Consider the following 19427-nt stretch of genomic DNA (forward strand, 5'->3'; position numbering starts at 1 on the left):
AAAAGCGGTGAACAAAAATGTCTCACTATGGAGATGCCCAGAATCTCAAGTTCCTTTCAGGTGAGCATTGGGAAAGAGGCTTACCATCTTCTGCACAAAGATAAAGTCCTTGCTGTAGGTGGCCAGCGCTTTGTTAAACAGTTTCCTTTCTAGAGAGGTCCACTTGTCAGAGCCTGGAACAAAACAGAGCGTTCATTAGGGACGGTGCTCGTTCTCTCTCACCAGAACAAAGGTCTGGCATCCCAGCACTCAGGAGGAGGAGGAGGCAGCAGACTGAGGAGTTCAACCCTAGCCTGAGCTACAGAGTGAACTTAAGGCTAACCTGTGCTACATGAGATTCTGTCTCAAAACAAGAAAAAGAGAAGATCCCAGTTCTCTGAACATTCACTTGGTCTATCTAAGTCATGCTCCAACTGTCTAGAAAAAGGGGCCGTACATATGAAATCCATGTTTGAATAAAAAGCTAGACTAGAGCTGGGAACAGTGTTGTGTGCCCATCAGTACTCCCAGCAGCAGGAGGCGGGAGGACCCAGAGTCCAACGCCAGCCTGGGCTACCTAGTGAAGCCTTGCTTAAAAAACCAGAACAGCCAGTGAAATGTAAGAGTCAGCAGCTCTGATTCTGGTTCAAAACTCGGCAAGTCACTTAAGCCAAGACACTTCAGCTTTGTAATCAATGAATAGCAGAATAAGAACTGCCCCCATTAGTAATCAGGTTTCTGTGAAAGTTGAAAATAATCCCATATGGGCTAGGCAGATGCAGGTAGATCTTTGTGAGTTCAAGGCCAGCCTGGTATTCAGAGTGAGTTCCAGGACAGTCAGGGCTACACAGAAAAACCCTGTCTCAAAAAACAAACAAAACCAAAAACAAAATGCCATGAAAAACCACCACCACCACCACCACCACCACCACCACCACCACCCAGGTGGCTAGGTTCACTGTCTCTGCCATTACAAAGGCCAACATTCAAGGCAGCAAGGAAAGCTATGAAGGTGAATCCCAGTGGAACACAGAGAAGAAACTCTGTCTTCCTGTCAGGGCCAGGGCAGCAGGGAAGGCTATGAAGTAGAAAAATACGAGACTGGAGTTTTAAAGGTCATACAAAGGTCAGCAAAGCAAGAGAGAGAAGGGCATTCTGGGGCAGGAAAGTCAAGTGCAAACTCACAGCTCATTCACTCATTCGTTCTCTAGGCGTGTTTGTTAGGGGTCAACTATAAGCAGGGCGCGGTGTCAGTGTCAGGAAGAGGAGCTTTGGTGACTGTGGGGTGTGTGGTGCACGAGTGTTTGCTGTGAAAACAGGGTGGCCTGAGTTCAAATTCCAGCACTCAAGAGAAGCAGGCGTGGCCCACACAGCCTATGCTGGAGGCAGAGACAGGCAGATCCTTGTAGCACACACCTGTATCCCAGGCAGTCTGCCTTGCTGAAACAGACAGCTGCAGGTTCAGAAAGAGACCCTGTCCCAAACAATAAGGTGGAGAGGGATGGAGGAAGACGCCCTGTCCTTTTCTGACTTCTGCATGTGCCCGTGCATGAAGTACGTACACACACACACACACACACACACACACGCACGCATGCACACACCATCTAAAGAAAGGTGCCATCTAAGAATATTCACTGCATCTCAGATGCTAACTATTACGTTTATTAGTCCCCGGGCTTTACTAACAACCCCGTAAGGCTTGTCACTACTGTCCCACTTCACAGATGAGAAAATGGAGGTCTTCTAGCACAGCTTGGTTCTAGGTTCCTGGGGAAGAGAAGCACATTAGGCTGAAGAGATGGAGGGGGGTCAGTTAGCAGATTTGCAGCCTGTTGGGGCATAAGCATTGTGGTCCTAGCGTGCCATTTAGGTCTTGCTGCTCAAACTTGATTAGTTATTTTTCTTTCCTAGCACAACAGGCTATGCCAGGAGACTGGATTCAGAATGGGACCGGCTTATCTGGAGCGAGAAACAAAGCCTACATGGCGGGTTTTCTCTATAAAATACCTGACCCCAAGCATCTCATTACAGCAACAGGAAACACAGGACTTAGCTCTGGGTGTGCCAGGGAAGGGTCAGCCACCACGGTGGGCATTGAGAAGACTATGCTGTTCCTCTGGCTCCCAAATTCTCTCCATCTCTGATTCCTGGATGGCACATGGCTGGCCACTGATATCCCATCACCTTTCCTCAGGTCTCTGAACAAATCTGAAGCTTTGTTTTTAAAGGGGTCTCATGATGTAGCCTTGGCTGGCCTGGAACTCACTATGCAGATCAAGCTGGCCTCTTACAGAGATCTGCCTGCCTCTACCTCCGAGTTGCTGGGATACAGGTGTGTGCTACCAGGCCTGAACCCCCTAGCATCTTTACTCCTGGCTAGGGAAAGTCCAACTTTTCCATGTTACTCTGGCCAACTGCTAGGACTTCAGCACAGGCAATGTGAATAGAATTTTCCATTCAAACATCTCTGGGTTGCAGAGGGGGCATGGGGCTCAGCGATGTAAATGCAGGTGTCTGAAATAAACACCCTTTCCACATAAATCTCTGGTGGATCTTCCAGCCTCTAACTGAACAGACATAGTCCGGCTGGCCGGCTCCAGCTTCCAGAAGCAGAGCAACTACTCATTTCCCTTGCAAGGCTGCATTTTTGTGGCGGTGAAGAGAATACCGTGGAGCAGAATCTTCTCCCAGATCTTCAGGGGCTGGAGAGCCTGACTCCCTGGTCTGTGCCTTCATAGCCATTCCACAATGTTCCTCAGACTAAACCCAACATTCTGGGCCTTGCGGGGAGAGTTTGTCCAGCTCCTCCCTGCGGCTGGAGAGGTTGAAAGAGGAAGAAGGCTGAGAAGATTCACCAGCCAGCAACTTTAGCTGAGTGACTAGAGAAGAGTCATGGCTCCTTTCAGGTGTCCGTCAAAACAGCAGAGAGAGAATCAGTGTCGGAAGGAGATGATGGTGTCCTGCTGCATAGCCCCTGGCAGGTTAAGGATGGGTGGCCCTTGGTACTCTCTCAGAGGAATCGCCTGATGCTGGTAACAGCCACCCCAAGCAGATCAGTGAAAGTTCTTCCCAACCTGAGGTCACAGACTTGGAGTTATCACCACTCTACCCAGAGGCACGAGCAGGGTCATCCGGGCTTCTGGAGCCAGCAGCGTCTCTGTGCAGGTTACACTTCCTTCCATCCCTACCCGGCTCACTAGCTCCCTGCTGGTCCAAAGGGCAGGGGTAAGTTCCCTGCCTCCTTTAGAGACACCCACTCCTGCATGTCCACAAGGCTGGCTGGTCCATCTGCTAGACAGGAGTCCCCACACTTCAAGAAGAATGGAGACCTCTGGGGAGTGCCTTGGGATGCTGTTCTGTAATGAGGTCTTCCGTGACAGACCTTCCCAGTCCAGGAAAGAGGTGAGATGGTGGCTCCCTTTCTCTTCTGGTCACTCTTACTTGCGGCTACAGTGACAGGTGGGGAGCACGGGGAGGGTGGCTCTTGTACAGAGGATGTATGGCGTAGAGAAAGGGACAGCACTTGTATGGATGTTTGTGTGTGCATGTGCCCAGCAGGGAAAGAGGCTAGACCAGACAATAAATTCGTCTCTCACACACTAGAGATGGCCTCTAGAGACTGGGGAATACACACAGGAGTTGAAGGACCTTGGACTGAATTCTTGGTACAGATAAATGACATCCGAGCATGTGACATCAGCAGGCCATGACAAAGGGTGCCTTTTGTCAGGAGAGCTTCAGCTGTGAATGTGCCCCTAGCATTTCTTCCTTCTGTGACGGCAGGGAAGTCCACTTCTTAGTTTCTTCACCCTTGAACTGGGGACAGTGGCCAGTTTGCTGTGACCAACACTGCTTGGTCATAAGTAGGTGCGTGGTGTCTCCACCGATCACTTGGTGTCTCAGGCTATGGGACATATACTGTCCCTCTGATGTGGCTACTCCAAGGCCGCCTGTTCTCACAGCTCTGCCTCTCTCTGTAAGACCCCACCCCCACTCAGCTGGCGGGTGGGGTTACTGGGCCGACACACCCCCGCCCTCACTGGTTCCACCTGGGAATTCCTGGCTATTGGGCTATTATCAGCAGGGCCCCCTAACAAGCCGATTAAGGCTAATGACAAAGAGCCTAATTAACTGGATGAAATGGGCACTGGAGTAGTATCTAGAGAACAATGCACTGAGCTCTGGTTGCTGGGAAACAGGCTCCGGACAGTGGCTAATTTGGGGGCAATCTACAGTAAATCCAGGCAATTAAAAACAGACATTCCTGGGGTAGAGAGAACTTGGATACAGTATCTTTTCAGAGGGTCTCTCTGGCTTCTTTTCCGGATTTAAAAACAACAAAACCAACTTTTACTGACGTTGATTTTGTGGTTATGGCAGAAAGACGTGCTCGCTGTGAAAACTGGAGGCTTCATACCAGACTTCCAAGGTCATACAGTTACCTACAGCAGGTGACAGTCAGAATCGTCTCCCTGGGATGTGGGTTGCTACTCTAGGTTCCTCTAGTTGCAGAAAGAAGGGAAGCCTCAGTTTGAACCCATATTTCGAACTTGTCACCAAACGTTTTCTTTGCAAATGCTGTCTCAGGTGAGGCACAGGAGAATGTAATGAACGACTCAGGTCCTGCCACGAGGAGTCCACGATATAGTTAAAAACAAAAAGGCACCCACAGCTGTGTTCTTAGAAAGTAACTCTTGCAGGCATACAATTCTGTCTCTGTTAACCTTGGGCAGCGTCCAAGACTAGAGCGCTGACTTTCCTTATGGAAAGAGTGTCTCTCCTGGGTTTTATTCACCTTTCTAGATTCAAGGCAGGGTTGGAGGACCCAGTGGGTGCTCGTGGTTGTGGTAGACACGACAGAAGCCTTCACTGTACCCCATGTAGAAGCTAGATCCAATTCTACCACCCCCAACACTGCGCACATCTGCACCAGGACCTGGCTATTCCAGCTGTGGCCACAATCAGGTGCCTCTCCATCACAACTGCCTCCCAATACCCGTGCAGAGGGAAAGCCACCGCAGAGCCCCTAGGCCGGTGTGTCCTGGAGTGACCTGGGCACTGGAGGCACCGCACAGCGGTCCTCTGGGGACCACTGGCCAGGCTCTCCAGCTTTGGTAGGCTGCCATCAGGTCTGGGCCAAACGCCCACCTCCCTGGTCCTAAACGAGTGAGAGTTTCCACAGGCTCGCGTCTCTCTGTCCAGAAAACCCATCTTGTTGTCTTTCCTCCAGAGCACAGCAGAGCCTGGATCTGACTTCCTTCTCTGGGTGTCCCACTTAGGTTTTGGTCAACTTGACACAAATTTTGACATGCCTGTGAAGAGGGCACCTCAACTGAAAGGCTGCCTCCACCAGATTGGCCTGTGACCACGTCTGTGAGATATTTTCTTAATTGTTAATTGATGGAGGAGGGTCCAGCTGTTTGTGGATGGTGCCATCCCTGGGCAGGTGGGCCTGGACTGTGTACGAAAGGTAGCTGAGGAAGCCAGATTAAGCAAGTCACTAAGCTGCCTTCAGCCATGGTCCGCTTCTGTTCCTATCTCCTGGTCCCTGCCTTGGCTTCCCCCAATGATAGACTGTAAGACATAAGTCAAATGAACCCCTTCCTCCCCTACGCTGCTTCTGGTCAGTGGTTTATCACAGCAATGGAGCCCAAGCTGGAACAGTAACTGGAGTCTAAAGTGAAATCCAGGAGTCAGGTGGGTCACAGCCTCAGCGCTGGAAGCCAAGGGGGAACTAGAGGTTAAGTGTTCAAAGAGGCAGAAACTGAGCTGCCTGTCCAGCTGGGAGTGAGAGGTCGGCTCTGCTCTGCACATAGACCAAGGCAGGTCAGGGCTGTGATGGGACAGAACTCAGTGACATCCAGGAACCAAATTGGAGGTTTTGGAGTGGAGCCAAAGTGGCTGGGACATAAGAGACAAACTCAGCTGTCTGATTTGACAGGCAACTGTTAAAGGCATGGACTTGTGCCCAACTTTAGGCACAGTGCTGTTTGTCCCATCTGCTCCTAATTCTAGAATATTCTCTGGGCCTGAGGTTCTAATCACTACTAGAAGGCGGCAAATGACGGGACAATGAAGGTGATGGAAACCCCCACTTCTGCTCGTCAAGGGCTGAGTTCAGAAAGCAAGTTTCTTCTAAGCTACCTGAAGGGGAAGGAGTTGGACAGGATTAACCAGCAATCCTCAATCCCCAAAATCCAGTGTATTTTGGCAGATTTTAAAGTTCTTAAGTTCTTTTTTTTTTTTTTTTTTTTTTTTTTTTGGTTTTTCGAGACAGGGTTTCCCTGTAGTTTCTAGAGCCTGTCCTGGAACTAGCTCTTGTAGACCAGGCTGGCCTCGAACTCAGAGATCCGCCTGCCTCTGCCTCCCGAGTGCTGGGATTAAAGGCGTGTGCCACCACCGCCCGGCGATTTTAAAGTTCTTGGTAACATTTCCCTGTTTTGTTTTGCTTGGGGCTGGGGTGGGTGTGCTCTGGCCCAAGGCTTTCCAGTCCTTTTCATGTCAGGATGTACATAAAAATGAAATAATACTTGTTTACCACGCTGGAGACAATTGGAGAGGATTTGTGTCCTTGAAGAAGAGGCTTACAGCTGACCATGACCAGCACCAAGGTCCCAGCTAGGCAGTGTAACCCAAGGCTAAGGGCAGTAGTATCTCTCCACCACTGATCGGAAACGTCTTTAGCCAGCCCACAGCCCCACCCACCACACAGAGAAGTTTGGGAAGGGATCCAGGAGGTTGGGATGGCCTGCCAGGGGTTTAAAGGACAGCAGAGGATGCTGGGAATTAAGAGGAGATGAAACGGTTTTCAGGGCAGGCTGGTGGGCTCCCACGTCTCTCCACCACACAAGCAGAAAATGATGTAATTGGCTCCTTTGGCCCGTGGTTACATGATGCCTTTATCTCAATTGTCCATTTTGTGCTTGTCTCTTTCTTCCAGCTGCTGCCAGCTGAAACTGACCCACAGGGAAGTGTCTTTAGTCTCACCATGCCTCATGAATGGCCTTGGGGCCTTTCTGCCAGGTGAGGACAGGATGGCAGGAGAGCCTTCACTTTTGGACTGCATTTAGTTTCTAGTGAAGGACTGGAAATAGAGCTATCAGATCCCTAAGAGCACGCATTCAGCATCTACCTAGGGGAGGTCTGCCCAAGGCACCAAAGAAACCCTCTAGGGATTAAAAATCAAGGGGCAGGGTCTGGAGAGACAGCAGTGATTTAAAGGGCAGGGGTTTGGTTCACGGCACCCAATCAGGTGGCTCAAAAACTGCTTGTAACTTCAGCTTTCAAGGATTTGGCACCCTTTTCTGGCTTCTGTGGGCATTATACACACACACACACACACACACACACACACACACACACACAAAGGGGGCAATGGAAGATGCAGGAGACTGTGGAGGCAGAATGGATGAATTTCCATAGTGAATAGAACCCCCATTCATGGCCTCATTTGTTGTCTCTGGGCTCCCCAGCCTATTTCCTTCTCACTCCATTTAAATCTAAAGGTGTTTTCTACCCCCCCCTCTCTCTTTCATGCATGCACACACATGCATGCATCCCAGACTTCTTGCATGCATCAAGTCTTTATCCTGGCCTTGGGGTGCTTAGGACCTTGTATACCTTAGGCAAGCAATGGGCTACATCTCCCACCCATGACCCCTTTTGTCTCTTCTTAGTACAATCCTCTCCACCCAGTGAACAGTCGTTGAGTAACTGAATTCCAATGGCTAGTAGGATGCTCAATGCTGAGCTGCTGCATACATTGGCTTTAGTCCTCAAAAATCTCTGGAAGGGATGGGACACAAGCCTCCTTCTGAGTGGAAAACATTCAAGCCTACAGAGCTAGGCCTCCATTAAAACCTGAACCTACCTTTAAAGATTCCAAAGCCACAGGGCTGCTACAGCTGTCTGCTCTGTGTAGTAACCTTGGTGGCCTTTCCTCTGGTGCACAGGTCCCACTGCCAGGTGGGCAGCTACTGTGCACCATCTCCCAGGTCTCAGAACATTCACAAGCGGCAGGTGTCTACACAGATACATGCCTGGCAGTGTTGGGCTAATAGACCCAATGTTATCTATTTGTTAAAAAAATGATACATAGCCAAACGTGTGAGCTGCCTACTCTTAGGAAGCAACAGGGCACAGGGTTCCTGGCGACCTACCGGCATAGTGGTAATTTGCTAAAGGATGACATTTTAACCTGACTGGCTTCCGTAGCAGCAGAGTTTCCAGAGCAGCCTGCAGAGTCAGAGAGAAGAGGCAGAAATCAGTCATGAGTGTGTCCTGGGGAGGATCACCCACCTACTCAAGGGGAGGGCGGGGTTAGCACTGCAGTGGGACTGAAAGGAACCCAGGGATTTCCTTTCCATTCAGCTCCAACAGGACTCAACATTTGAACACTGCCCCCAACCCCCAATCCCCAACCCCTAGCAGTGTCTGAAGCTAGCTAGCTGGTCACATGACAGAAGACGCAAACAGGAGCTGAGACTCGAGTGCCTCCTCGGAGAAGGCCTGTACGCTCAGCGAGATGAGTGAGGTCTCTGGGGAAGGGCTTGAGAGGAAGGAGTGGCGACCTGGTGACTGTTCACAGACAGGTCTCATGATCAATGAATGGAAACAACTGTATTAATAACAAGTGTACCACACACTGTCCTTCCAGAGTGTCAGGAAACCCTTCAGACCTGCCTTCTTCAGCTGGCTTGTGTATGCGTGTCTGTGTTCGTGTGTGTGTCTGTGTGTGAGTGCGCACACATGTGTACAGCTGCACATGAGTGTGTGTGGGCTAGTGGAGGTCAGATGTCAGTCCGTCATTCATTTCTCAGGTACTGTTCACCTTGTTTTTTGAGATAGCATCTCTCACTGGTTTTGAGGTCACCAAGCGACGAGGCTAGCCAGCCAGCAAAACCCAGGGATTCGCCTGTTAGCCTCCCCAGTGCTGGCGTTGCAAGCACACTTCACCAAATCCAGTTGTTGGTGTATTTTTTTTTAAGATTTATTTATTTTTATTTAATGTGTATGCCTGTTTTGTTTACATGTGTCTCTGTGCATCATAAGTGTGCCTGGTGCCCAGAGAATCCAGAAAGCAGCATTGGATTCTCCCAGAACTGGAGTTACAGACAGTTGTGAGCTGCCACATGGGTGCTGGGACTCAACCTGGGTGCTCTGGAAAGGCCCCCATCTTGGAATTTTTTTTTTTAAAGAAAAGGCAGCAACAGAGTTGACAGTGGATAGGTTTAGGCTGAGCAAAGCAGAGAAATCTTGCTATTGTGAGTCTGCACATCAGCAACCTCAGGACCCTTTAGGAGCTCCTTAGAAACCCAGAACCTTCGATAGAGAGATGATCCAGTGGTTAAGACCACTGGCTATTCTTCCAGAGGACCTAGGTTCAATTCCCATCACCCAAAAGGTGGCTCAGTTCCAGGAGATCCGATGCCCTCTTCTGGCCTCCACAGACACTGCACACAGGTGGTGTATAGACATACACCCTGGCAATTACATAAAACAAAAATAGAGGAGGGAAAAAAAGAAATCCAGAAGCCAGGGCCCCGCTGCCACCTGCTGACCCAGCATGAGCATCTCAGGACAACGCCACAGTAATTTGTGTTGCAAGTTCAAGACGAGCTCTGATCTCAAAAGGCAAATCCTAGCATTCGAGATCACATTTGAAGTACTGGCATGTTTGTTTATTTTTGCATTTCATAAAATCTATCTAAAAGCAGGAATCTAGTTCTAGTACTAGAAGAATCATGTGCTTCTATAAAAGGGAAACTGAGGCTAGGTGGACTCATCTGGCCAGTTGTGAAGCTAACTAGACAAATGGTCAGCTATGACTCTGGGAAGATGGCACCATGGTTCTAGTTTAGGGACATCTAAGTGTCCCTAATGAAGATCCCCAAAACTAAGAATTATTTTTTTTAATTTTAAGGTTTATTTATGTGTATATAAATTTTGAAGTATGAATGTTTCATCTGCATTTGTGCCTGCAGGCCAGAAGGGGGCATCAGATCCCACTAGTGACAGTTGTGAGCTGCCATGTGGTTGCTGGGAATTGAACTCAGAACCTCTGGAAGAGAAGGTGGTGCTTTTAACCGTTGAGCCATCTCTCCAGCCCCATTCAGAACCATGTTAAAGGTGGAAAAGAGGAACAATCAATGTTAGAGAAAAGAGGTCTGGAGGCTTGCAAGTTCAGCTGATTTCCACAGCCGGGAGGACTTTCTACCTCCATCACTGACACATGAGGTGAAATTCTAGCTTCCTAAAACATATGTGCCCCTGATTATTATTTAGTAACAGCTGTGTTTGCAGGAACCCAGCTGGCGATTTTGCTTTCTGCAGGCTTTCAGGTCTGCAGCCCCTCACTGAGACAGCACATCCACACGGCCGTCCTTACCATCACATCACCTTTGGCCTCAAAGAGAGAGTGCAGCGCAAATTCTGAATTGGTCCCTCCACCCGGCAGTGCACTGGAGCAGCACAAATTCAGAAGATTCTCCACTGCTGAGAAGAAGTCACGGCATCAGACAGGGTCAGAGTCACAAGAACCCACCCCCATTCTGGAGCCGGAGGTCCCTGTTAGAGAAGCCAGCCTCACCCACCTGGCCCCTCGCAAGTGCCAGTACCTTGTTGTTGGAGGGCCTGGTTTTCCAGCTCAGGCCACGGCTTCCACACCAGCGTGGCCTTGTGTGTGTCCTGAGCCAGGGCGGAGACATCTTGCAGTTCTGGGATCTCTGCTTGGAATCTCAAGCCAATGTTGATGCGTCTTTAATGATAAGAAAAACAGTGTGTTCTTCAATGTGGTGGCCTAGGCCAGAGGCAACTGTCAGGAAATGAAGACACAAGAAAGCAGCTCCTTCTGCAAGAGTCACAAGAAGGAGATCAATGTGTCTCCTTGTGGCAGGGCCCTCCAAGCCCAGGAATAGCCTTTGTACTGGTAAGGGTAGCTTTAAGATTGGGGGCTGAGGGAGGGGCAAGGGAACCCTTCGCCTGGGGATTCTCAGCTCCCTGAAACTGGAGTGGAAGGCAGATAATTCCAAGAGAGGAGTTGCCTACTGCACGGCTGATAATACCATGGAACTGGAAGTGGGGTACACGTGTTCAGCAGTGTAAAGAATCTGTGTATTTACCCCTTCCAGACCATTTTCGCTTACATTATACCACCTGAGCTCACAAAGGTCTGTGATATGAACAAGGCAGTAGTCATGATTCCCGTTCAAGGAATCAACAAAGGCCTCAGAAAATCGACTCAGTACAGATCCAAACTAGAATGGTGTCAACTTGAGCATTCTGATTCTGGACTCTAGAAAGCTCTGTAACACGTGGCCTCTTTTCTAAGTTCATTCATGAAATGAACCATTTTTCCCTTCCATAGGAAAGTAGTGAGTGCCTTTTTTTCCATAGCTTTCTGTGGTTCTCAGTTACCCCTGATCTGAAAATATTAAATGGAAAAATCCAGAAATAAATCATTTTGTTACTTTCATGCCATTCTTAAGTAATGTGCTGAAATCTCGAGCCAGCCAGTTTTATGTGCCTCAGGCATGACTCCTTTTGTCTACAGTATTCGCACTGTAGAAGGTATCCACCGGTTAGGCAGTTGTTAGAGAGACTACTGAGGCACCGCAGTGGTTATATACCGGAAATGGTACTATCAGAGGTTTCAGGTGCCCAGAGCCGGAGGTCTCGGAACGTATAAGCCAGTAATGTGTGTGTGAGTGCTGTACCTCCTACTGATCATGAATGATTCAAATACTCAACAGACCCGTTCAGAAGACTGGCCAAGAGTCTCACAGGGGGATGTGGGACGCACTGGGGATGTCAAAGTGTCTGAGTCTAGACTCGGGCCTGTGGAGGTGGGGGATGCTAGATTCTTTGACTCCAGGGCTTCACATTTCATCCTAAGAAAAGACTCTGAAATACTAGCAGCAAAAGGAAACTGTAGTACTCAAGAAAAGCCAAGGTCCGGCCATGTCCACAACTCTCCCCTCTCAGTGGCCACTGACTACAGAAGCCCTGACCGCCCTTCTAGAAGCTTCCAGACCTTTCCTTATCTGACACTTGTGCTCTAAAGAATAATTGGCTTTTCCTTACGGTTCGACGTCCACAGTCTGCTCTCCAGGTCCTGGGGTGACTGTCACATTGCTGCCATCGATGCTGCCTGAAACACAGAAACTAGAGTTTAATGGTCAACAAGGAAAACTTCCCAAGACAAGAAAACAAATGAATAATTAGCTGACCAGTAATTAGTCCAACCAGAAAGAACAAGGCTCTTCTCTGACCCAGCCCATATTTTTTGCTCTGGCATCTTGTAGACAACCCAAGGCAGTCTTAGTGCACAGAGTTCCCTTTTATCACAGAGGCATTTTTACTTGCTTTTCTCCTTAGATTGATTCCCTTGAGTCACTAAACGAGATGCTGAGAATTTAAGAACACCTCGCAAAGTAACTGGAACACGTAACTGATACTTCCCGGAAATCCGAGGGATGAACTAGCCAGCTGAAGAAAGTGAGACTCCCCCACCCACTCAGGGTAGAACCAGAATCGACAGGGGTGACACCAGGGTTAAGGGATGACTCACTGGAGCGGCACAGCAGCACGCGTGGCGTGGGCGTGAGGGGAGTGAGGGGCAGCTGGGGGTGCACTCCTGAGCCGTGGCCCGAGATGAGGACATTGCTGAAGAGCCCTGAGCCCTGGCGCACCGGGCTCAGCATGGGTGGCGGCGTGTAGGGGGGCAACTCGTGGGCGGGGTCCAGGAGCAGGTGGTCCCCGAGGATGCGTGGGGAGCGCAGCTGGCTCTGGTATAGGGTGGCCCCCGAGTAAGAAGTGGGGTTGGGAGTATAGGAAGAAGGCGGTGGCGGGATGAAGAGCGGCTCAGGCCGGTGCCGGAACTTCTTCTTCTCTGGTAGGGTCTTGAGGGGCTCCTCAACTTTGGCGGTGATGGGTGGATGCTGTTTCCGGGGGATTTCCTAGAGTGAGAGGAATAGTTGGGATTCAGCCTGGACATCCCAGTCACTAGCCCCTTTCTAAGTACAGGCTGCCTATCCCTGCCCTTCCCACAGATTTGGCCAGGGATCTCAAAAGTTCTAAGTGGGTGGGAGAGAGACTGCCTCCCTTCCCGTCCCCTCTCACTCCCACCACGCCTGCCTTGGGCTGGTTAGGAAAGAAAATCCGGAAGGTCTGCAAAGGGTAGAGTGGGTCGGCAAGAAGTAATAAATCCAAATTCTCTGGCTTATCACTACATTTCCATCTGTTCCGAGTACAGAACAGCCAGCAGAGTGGCTCTTTAGTGCCCCCACTGCTCCTGCAGGGGCAGCTCACACATGCTCCGAGCAGGAGGCGGAATCCTCTCCTCAGGGATGCAAAGCCCAAGGCTGAGGGGCAGGAGGACGTTCGCGCCTAGCACAGGCTCCTCAGCCATCCCCACAGCTGGGCACAATGGCCCACAGTTCTCCAGGCCGTTGTAACGGGCTCTCCTGGAGACGCTCCCTGTCACGCCCCTCTGAGGCACCCCCATCTCCTGCTTCCTGTCAGCAGAGCGAGTTTAGGTTATGGCGGGGGAACTGAGCCTAGTCGGGGAACCTGCCACACGGATACATATACACTAGCCAGTCCACACATGCACGTCAAGGAGAGAAGCAGGGTATGCCAAAGCCGGACGGAAACAGACTTGGGTGCGAGGCCAGCATCGACCCTCAAAAGCCGAGAGCTGCGTGTGACAGCCAGCCAGGGATACCTGTGGAGAGGCTCTGGGCGACTGAGGTGCCCAGGCAGCTGCAGTGACCAGCAGCTCTAGTGCCAGAGTGGCGAGTGAAGACAGCAGCAAGGGGTGACGGGAAAGGTTTACATGGTCACATGACCAGCTGCCTCAAGGCCTGTGCCCCAGTGCCCCTCAGCTTTGGGCCCCTCTCACGGCCTGCCTTCAGTAGCGTGGGCTCTGCCCCCGCGCCCGTCCCTACTTCTCCCTCAGCTCTCTTGTCTCCCAAGGTGCCTTCACAGCTTATATGACGGGGACTCTTGGGTGGGGACGGGAAGAAGAGGGAGCAGAGGGGCTCGGGGCTTCAGCGTCCAGGTTCCTGAACGCTAGTGTGGGTCTCCTTCGACCGGCGTCCTTCGGTCTCCCTCCTTTCCTCAAGTAGGGCGCTTCACAGTCTGAGGCCCGGAAGGGACCCCGAGAGACCGAGAGGCTGAGGAGGAGAGAGGCTGCTGAGGAGAATGCTTGGAAAACCGGGCTTTGCCATTCCCACCTCTAACTGAGGAGCAAATTTGGAAACTTTTAAGCTCTGTCCCGGTCACTGAGGAGGTCATCTAAGTAATATGGAGCTCTTGGTGGTTTCGGCTCTGCCTTGGAGCCAAACTTAAGATCACAGGGTCAAAAAGTTCTTTTTAGGCGCTTTCTGGTCCTTCCACCTCAAAATAATGCTTTATTATCTCCCACGCAAGCCTCTTTGAGCCACCTGGACCAGAGGCACCACTCAGAATGTACATCACACAGAATGCCACACTAGGCTCACATCTGAAGTATTTTAACTATGGACTCTGGGGGGCAGAGTCAAACACAGTATTTTATAGAGCTCCTACCCCGGGAGGAGGGAGACGGCCAATGGTAAGTCCAACACTCTGGGGGAAACCGGGACTTTGAGAGGGCCATTCTTAAGCTGTCTCTACCTCAGAGCTGAGATCAGAATCCAGAGCCCTTTCTTTGGATTTTAAAAGGGTTTTTACTTCAAGCACTTGGCTTCCATTCTTTACCCATTTTACCTGCCTGGTTCTATGTCAGCCTGCCTGTCCACTGACGGGGTCTTTCTCACCCTTGCATTAAACCAAGTTCACCCACTCCTACTCGACCTACTCAGAATCCATACAGCAAAACCACTGTTTTCCTGTTGGACTCACCCACCTGGTGCACCTTGATTTATGCTACAATCTGGATAATCCACAGTAAAACAAAAATATTGTTAAGTCAGAACTGACTTTAATGCCTCTCACCCGCAGGCCATCCTAGCTGCACAGCCCAGTGCATAACAATCTCTATTCTTTCCCCTCACAATCACTTAACTAACTGGGAGTTGTGGCTTAGTGCCCAGCTCATCGTCAGGAGAGAGGATTCTATGGTATAGCTGTCTGTCACTAGCCTGGGAGAGGACCGAGACACATAACTTCAAAGGACAGTGAGTAGAACTTTTATCTCATGTAAAGCTGAAGACGTGTAAAAGGAACGTTTCTGCGTGAGACATCTGTATTTCCATCTTGCCTCCTCCAGGGCATAGGCTTCTTAGCCCTCACCTTCGCACTGCCTTGAACGACATGGATGGCCGTAGTCCCTGTGTGAAGAGGACTTCCAGGACAGGACGACACAGTGCCTTTCACACCAAATCTCCTGACTTCCCCAGGCAAGGGGTGTGCGTGTAGGCACGCCATTTCATCTTTGCTGGGTGTTAGCCCCCTCTGGCCAGAATATGGAGGCTGTCCCTCAGTCTCTCTTCTTCTAACTCAGTGTCACGCAAGAACCCAAACCAGTTCTTTCTGGATGTTTCAACCCTACCCTTAAGTCGTCTAGATTCCCAGGAGCCAACACACTACACTGTGGGAAGGGACAGTCTGATAAGGCCAACAACGGAGGTCATAGATTCCCCAGGGCAGAGAGAAGAGAAGGGGATGAAGAAGGCAAAGAGAACTTAACAGTGAGTGAGAAACACAAATCGCTTTGCTTTCCTGAGATCTATGGTACCTGGCTCTCATGGGTTTATTAATAGGGACTGGAATGGATCTGAGTCCCCAGGGTACTTAAGCAGGTGTGACACTAAAGGTATTGACAAGGCAGATCATCTGAGCAGGTGGTGCAGCGATTTCTCAGAGGACCTGCCATTCCAAGAGTTACCTCTTTGGCAGCTGGATCCAGGGAGACCTGGCGGTCTAGGGAAAGGGCCAGGCCAGGGCAAAGGCTGTTCACTATCCAGGGCAGATATACTTTTCGTTTCTTAGTAACTGGTGAGGTTATATTGGAGTACCATCTATGTTTGAACATGTGAAGGCTCAGCTCTCAGAATCAGACCCAGGCTTAGTAAGGAATGGCTGTCCACTGCAGGTGGCCTCCCCTGAGAGGGAGCCTGCATGAGGTCTGAGCTCAGGCCAGTGACTGGAAAGGCTGTCCTCATCTTCAGGAAAGCAAAGAGATGTCCCCACCCCAGGCAGGTGTGGCAGCGCAGCGACTCACAGCAGGCGCACAGGGGGCAGCCCCTTGGGGAGAGTGAGGGGGGGACAGGGTCATCCTCACGAGCACAGGCATCTCGTCGTCCGACATCGAGCTGGCTGGCTTGTCTCTGGCCGAGGGGGTGGCAGCGACGCTGTTGGTGAACCCCTGAGAGCTGGGCTTGGGTGGGAGAAGCTTGACAGGGACAGACACGGGCATGACCATAGGCGTGAGGCGTTCTGCCTCAGCAGGGAGCGGTGGCGGCGGAGGTGGAGGTGGCAGTGGCGGCTGGGGCTGAGGCTGAGGCTGAGGCTGAGGCGGTGGCGGTGGGGCCTTCTCTCCTTCCTCCTACATAGACAATAAAGGCTTTGATCCTGAGCTGAAAGCAGCTCTCCCAGGGGGACAGACTTGCTTTTCCTTAGAGTTTCCAGGACCTCAGTGGTGGGGAACAAAGTACCACAGCTGGGGGTTTCCTTCCTGTAACTCTGGGTCCCTAAGCTACATTTAAGGTATCATTCCTATATGATTTTTTTTTTTTAAAAAAAAGTTGGTGGTTTTCATGGCTTTTTGAAGTAAAGAACAGGGACTGCTATTCCGTCAAAACTGAACATGTGATCTTATGTAGGAGCGTTCCTCCCTTGGGCAGAGGTTATTCACATCTCTAATGAAAATAGTCATTGCAGCCTGAATTGTATTGTTAGGAAACCACATTGAAAATGAAATACATACTGTGGTTTTATTTGTTTCTTGAAGACAGGGTCTCTATAGGTAGTACAAACTGGCCTCAAACTCAGAATCCTCCTGCCTCGGCCTCCTGAGAGTTGGGATTATAGGTGTGTAATGCCACACCAGGCTTAAAACCATCTTCCTTTTCTGTTTTTGAGACAGGGTCTTGCTATGTTGTCTAGGCTAGCCCAGAATTGCTTTAGAAACCAGGCTGCAGCAAATCCTCCTAAGCACTGGGATTCCACAGGCATGCGCCATGACCCGCCTGGCAACGTTCTTTATTTTTTTTAATTTATTTTTTAAATTTTAAACTATTTGGCTTATTTGCTCAGGCTCATTATTAACTAGCTCTTACAACTTATATTAACCCATAATTCTTGTTTATGTTTAGGCAAATGGCTTGGTACCTTTTTTCAGTGAGTCATTCTCATCTTGCTTCCTCTGCATCTGACTGGAATTGACTCTGCACCTTTCCTCTTCCCAAAGTCCTCTTAGTCTGGTTGCCCTGCCTATACTTCCTGCCTGGCTATTGCTGGCAACGTACTTTAAAAGGTGAAGACAAACTCTTTTATCTGGCCAGGAAATAGGGATGGGAGAGTGAATCTCATAAAATCAATATTCAAAGACTTTTCAGAAAATTCTATGTGTTCTGACCTAACCCAGAGATGATTTCCTATACTGAGGGCATCACAGGGTCACTGGACCCTACCTATAGCCAACCACTGCAGGAACTTCTGGCCAAGAGCGTGAGAGTTACACGCTTTTTTCTTAGCCACTGACCACTGATCTCAAAGGCCACCTGGTCATGGTCTTGAGTACTGCAAGTAGTATTCTTTACATTTACATATTTATGTAGTTTTCATTTACATAGTTCCTTTTGCACCCTTCTCTAGGGAAAGAGGTGGCGTTCTCTTTAGGAACCTTTCTTTTGACACTTGTCTATAAAGCCAGGCAAGTGGGGGCTGTGTCGTCTGGCTGACTCTCAGGGAGGACCACACCTCCCCTGGCGCCCACAAAAGTCACACATCCCCCATCTCACGCTGACAGCAGCAAAGCAAAGCAAGCAGCACACGACCTGCAAAGGACGGGGCAGGCTCTTGCTGACCTGTTTGAGGCTGGGGGAGGCCCTCATTCCCCCGTGGGACCGCATGTGGCCGTTCAGGGCAGGCAGGCTTTTGAACTCCTTCAGGCAGATGGAGCAAGTCAGCTTGTTCTTGGCATCAAATTGTTCCCCAAACGCTCCTTTGGTTTGGCCACTGCTGAAGGGTAGGGCCACATGGAAAGGACACACACATTGAGGAGGGGAAACAGGAATTTACCACAAGGCCTCACACCTACAATGCACCCATTTTATTTATCTAATCTTCCCTGTCCACGGCCTTAATATCCTCTAGAGAACCAAGTCGAATGTACAGATGGAAAAACTGAGGTTCAGGGAAGCAAGAGTGTTCTTCCTTTAAAAAAGTAAAATTTTAAATTAGATTTATTTATTTATATACACGTGTATGTATGCCATAGTGAGTGTGTGGAGGTCAGAGGACAACTTCGAGTCAGTTCTTTCCTTTTACTATATAGGTCTCAGTTCAAATTCAGGACATCAGGCTTAGCAATAAAAACCTCTACCATCTCACTGGCCTGGCGGGAGCTTCCTCGCCTTTAAAAAAATCACACACATACACACATCTAGTGAGTGTTTCAATTGGTTGTGTGTGTGTGTGTGCATTGTGTATGTGTGCCCGGTGCCTGGGGAGACCAGAAGAGGGCACCAGATTCCCTGGAACTGAAGTTATAGGCAGCTGTAAGCCACCTTGTGTGGGTGCCGGGAGCCCAACTCCAGTCTGCTGCAAGACCAGCAAGTGCTCTTTACTGCTAATCTGTCTCCCCAGCAGAAAGGATTTTCTTAAAATCATGCCATACAGGACACAGCCTCCATCTCTCCAGGCCTTCTGAGTCTGTACTATTCGCTGCCACAGGCCCAAAGCCCAGGGCTAACCCTGGTACACGGGAGGGGCTCACTAAGTCCTCAGTGGCTGAGTGGAAAAAGAGCGGCGCGCAGGCTTGGGAGCCGAACCATCGCTGCTCCCTGCTCAGGTGCTCCTTCAGCTCTGAGCCCAGCTTTCTAAAAGGAGAGCAGCAGTGGCTGACGGTAATTGACAGGCGCCGACAGCTGTCTGCCTTACTGGTACTTTACATAACACAGGGTTAAGCACAGAGCTAATTGCTCACACACAGCTGCTGTTGCTGTTCCTATACTTTCTTAGAAACACTGGCCTCGAATTTAGAGATGAGTCATTTAAACAACCCAGAAAACCTCCAGCCTCCCAAATATCCCGCAGCTCTCAGCATACCTTGATTCCGGGGACCCTGGCTGCGCTCTCCCATCAGGTAGGTGCATCTAATTTTGAGACAAACAGGACACCGAAAGAAAAAGAGAAAAGAGAAAAGACAAACGTTATTTCTAAAGGGAGGAATCTCAAGAGGTCTGAACACCAGAATCTACCTTCTAGAACTTTCTCTGCTCACAATGACCCTGCTTTTG

At 50.0% G+C, this 19427-nt stretch overlaps 1 protein-coding gene across 4 annotated transcripts in view; it reads right to left on the reverse strand.

The window, feature by feature from the left end:
- Positions 1-19427, reverse strand: part of Trerf1 (transcriptional regulating factor 1) — a 41264-nt gene that overhangs the window by 19298 nt on the left and 2539 nt on the right. For 2 of the 4 annotated variants that reach the window (XM_038342567.1, XM_042055687.1), the window contains exons 2-9: positions 19237-19283; positions 17994-18144; positions 12551-12938; positions 12064-12130; positions 10599-10738; positions 10370-10473; positions 8142-8217; positions 85-173 (exon numbers count right to left, since the gene is read on the reverse strand). In XM_038342567.1, the coding sequence (XP_038198495.1) occupies positions 85-173; positions 8142-8217; positions 10370-10473; positions 10599-10738; positions 12064-12130; positions 12551-12938; positions 17994-18144; positions 19237-19283 (1062 nt within the window). Of the gene's footprint in view, positions 1-84; positions 174-8141; positions 8218-10369; positions 10474-10598; positions 10739-12063; positions 12131-12550; positions 12939-16246; positions 16511-17993; positions 18148-19236; positions 19284-19427 lie in introns of all 4 variants that reach the window. The other 2 variants (XM_038342569.1, XM_038342568.1) reach the window with 2 other exon arrangements.

Source organism: Arvicola amphibius, chromosome 9 (assembly GCF_903992535.2).
Source record: "Arvicola amphibius chromosome 9, mArvAmp1.2, whole genome shotgun sequence".
Taxonomy (NCBI): Eukaryota; Metazoa; Chordata; class Mammalia; order Rodentia; family Cricetidae; genus Arvicola; species Arvicola amphibius.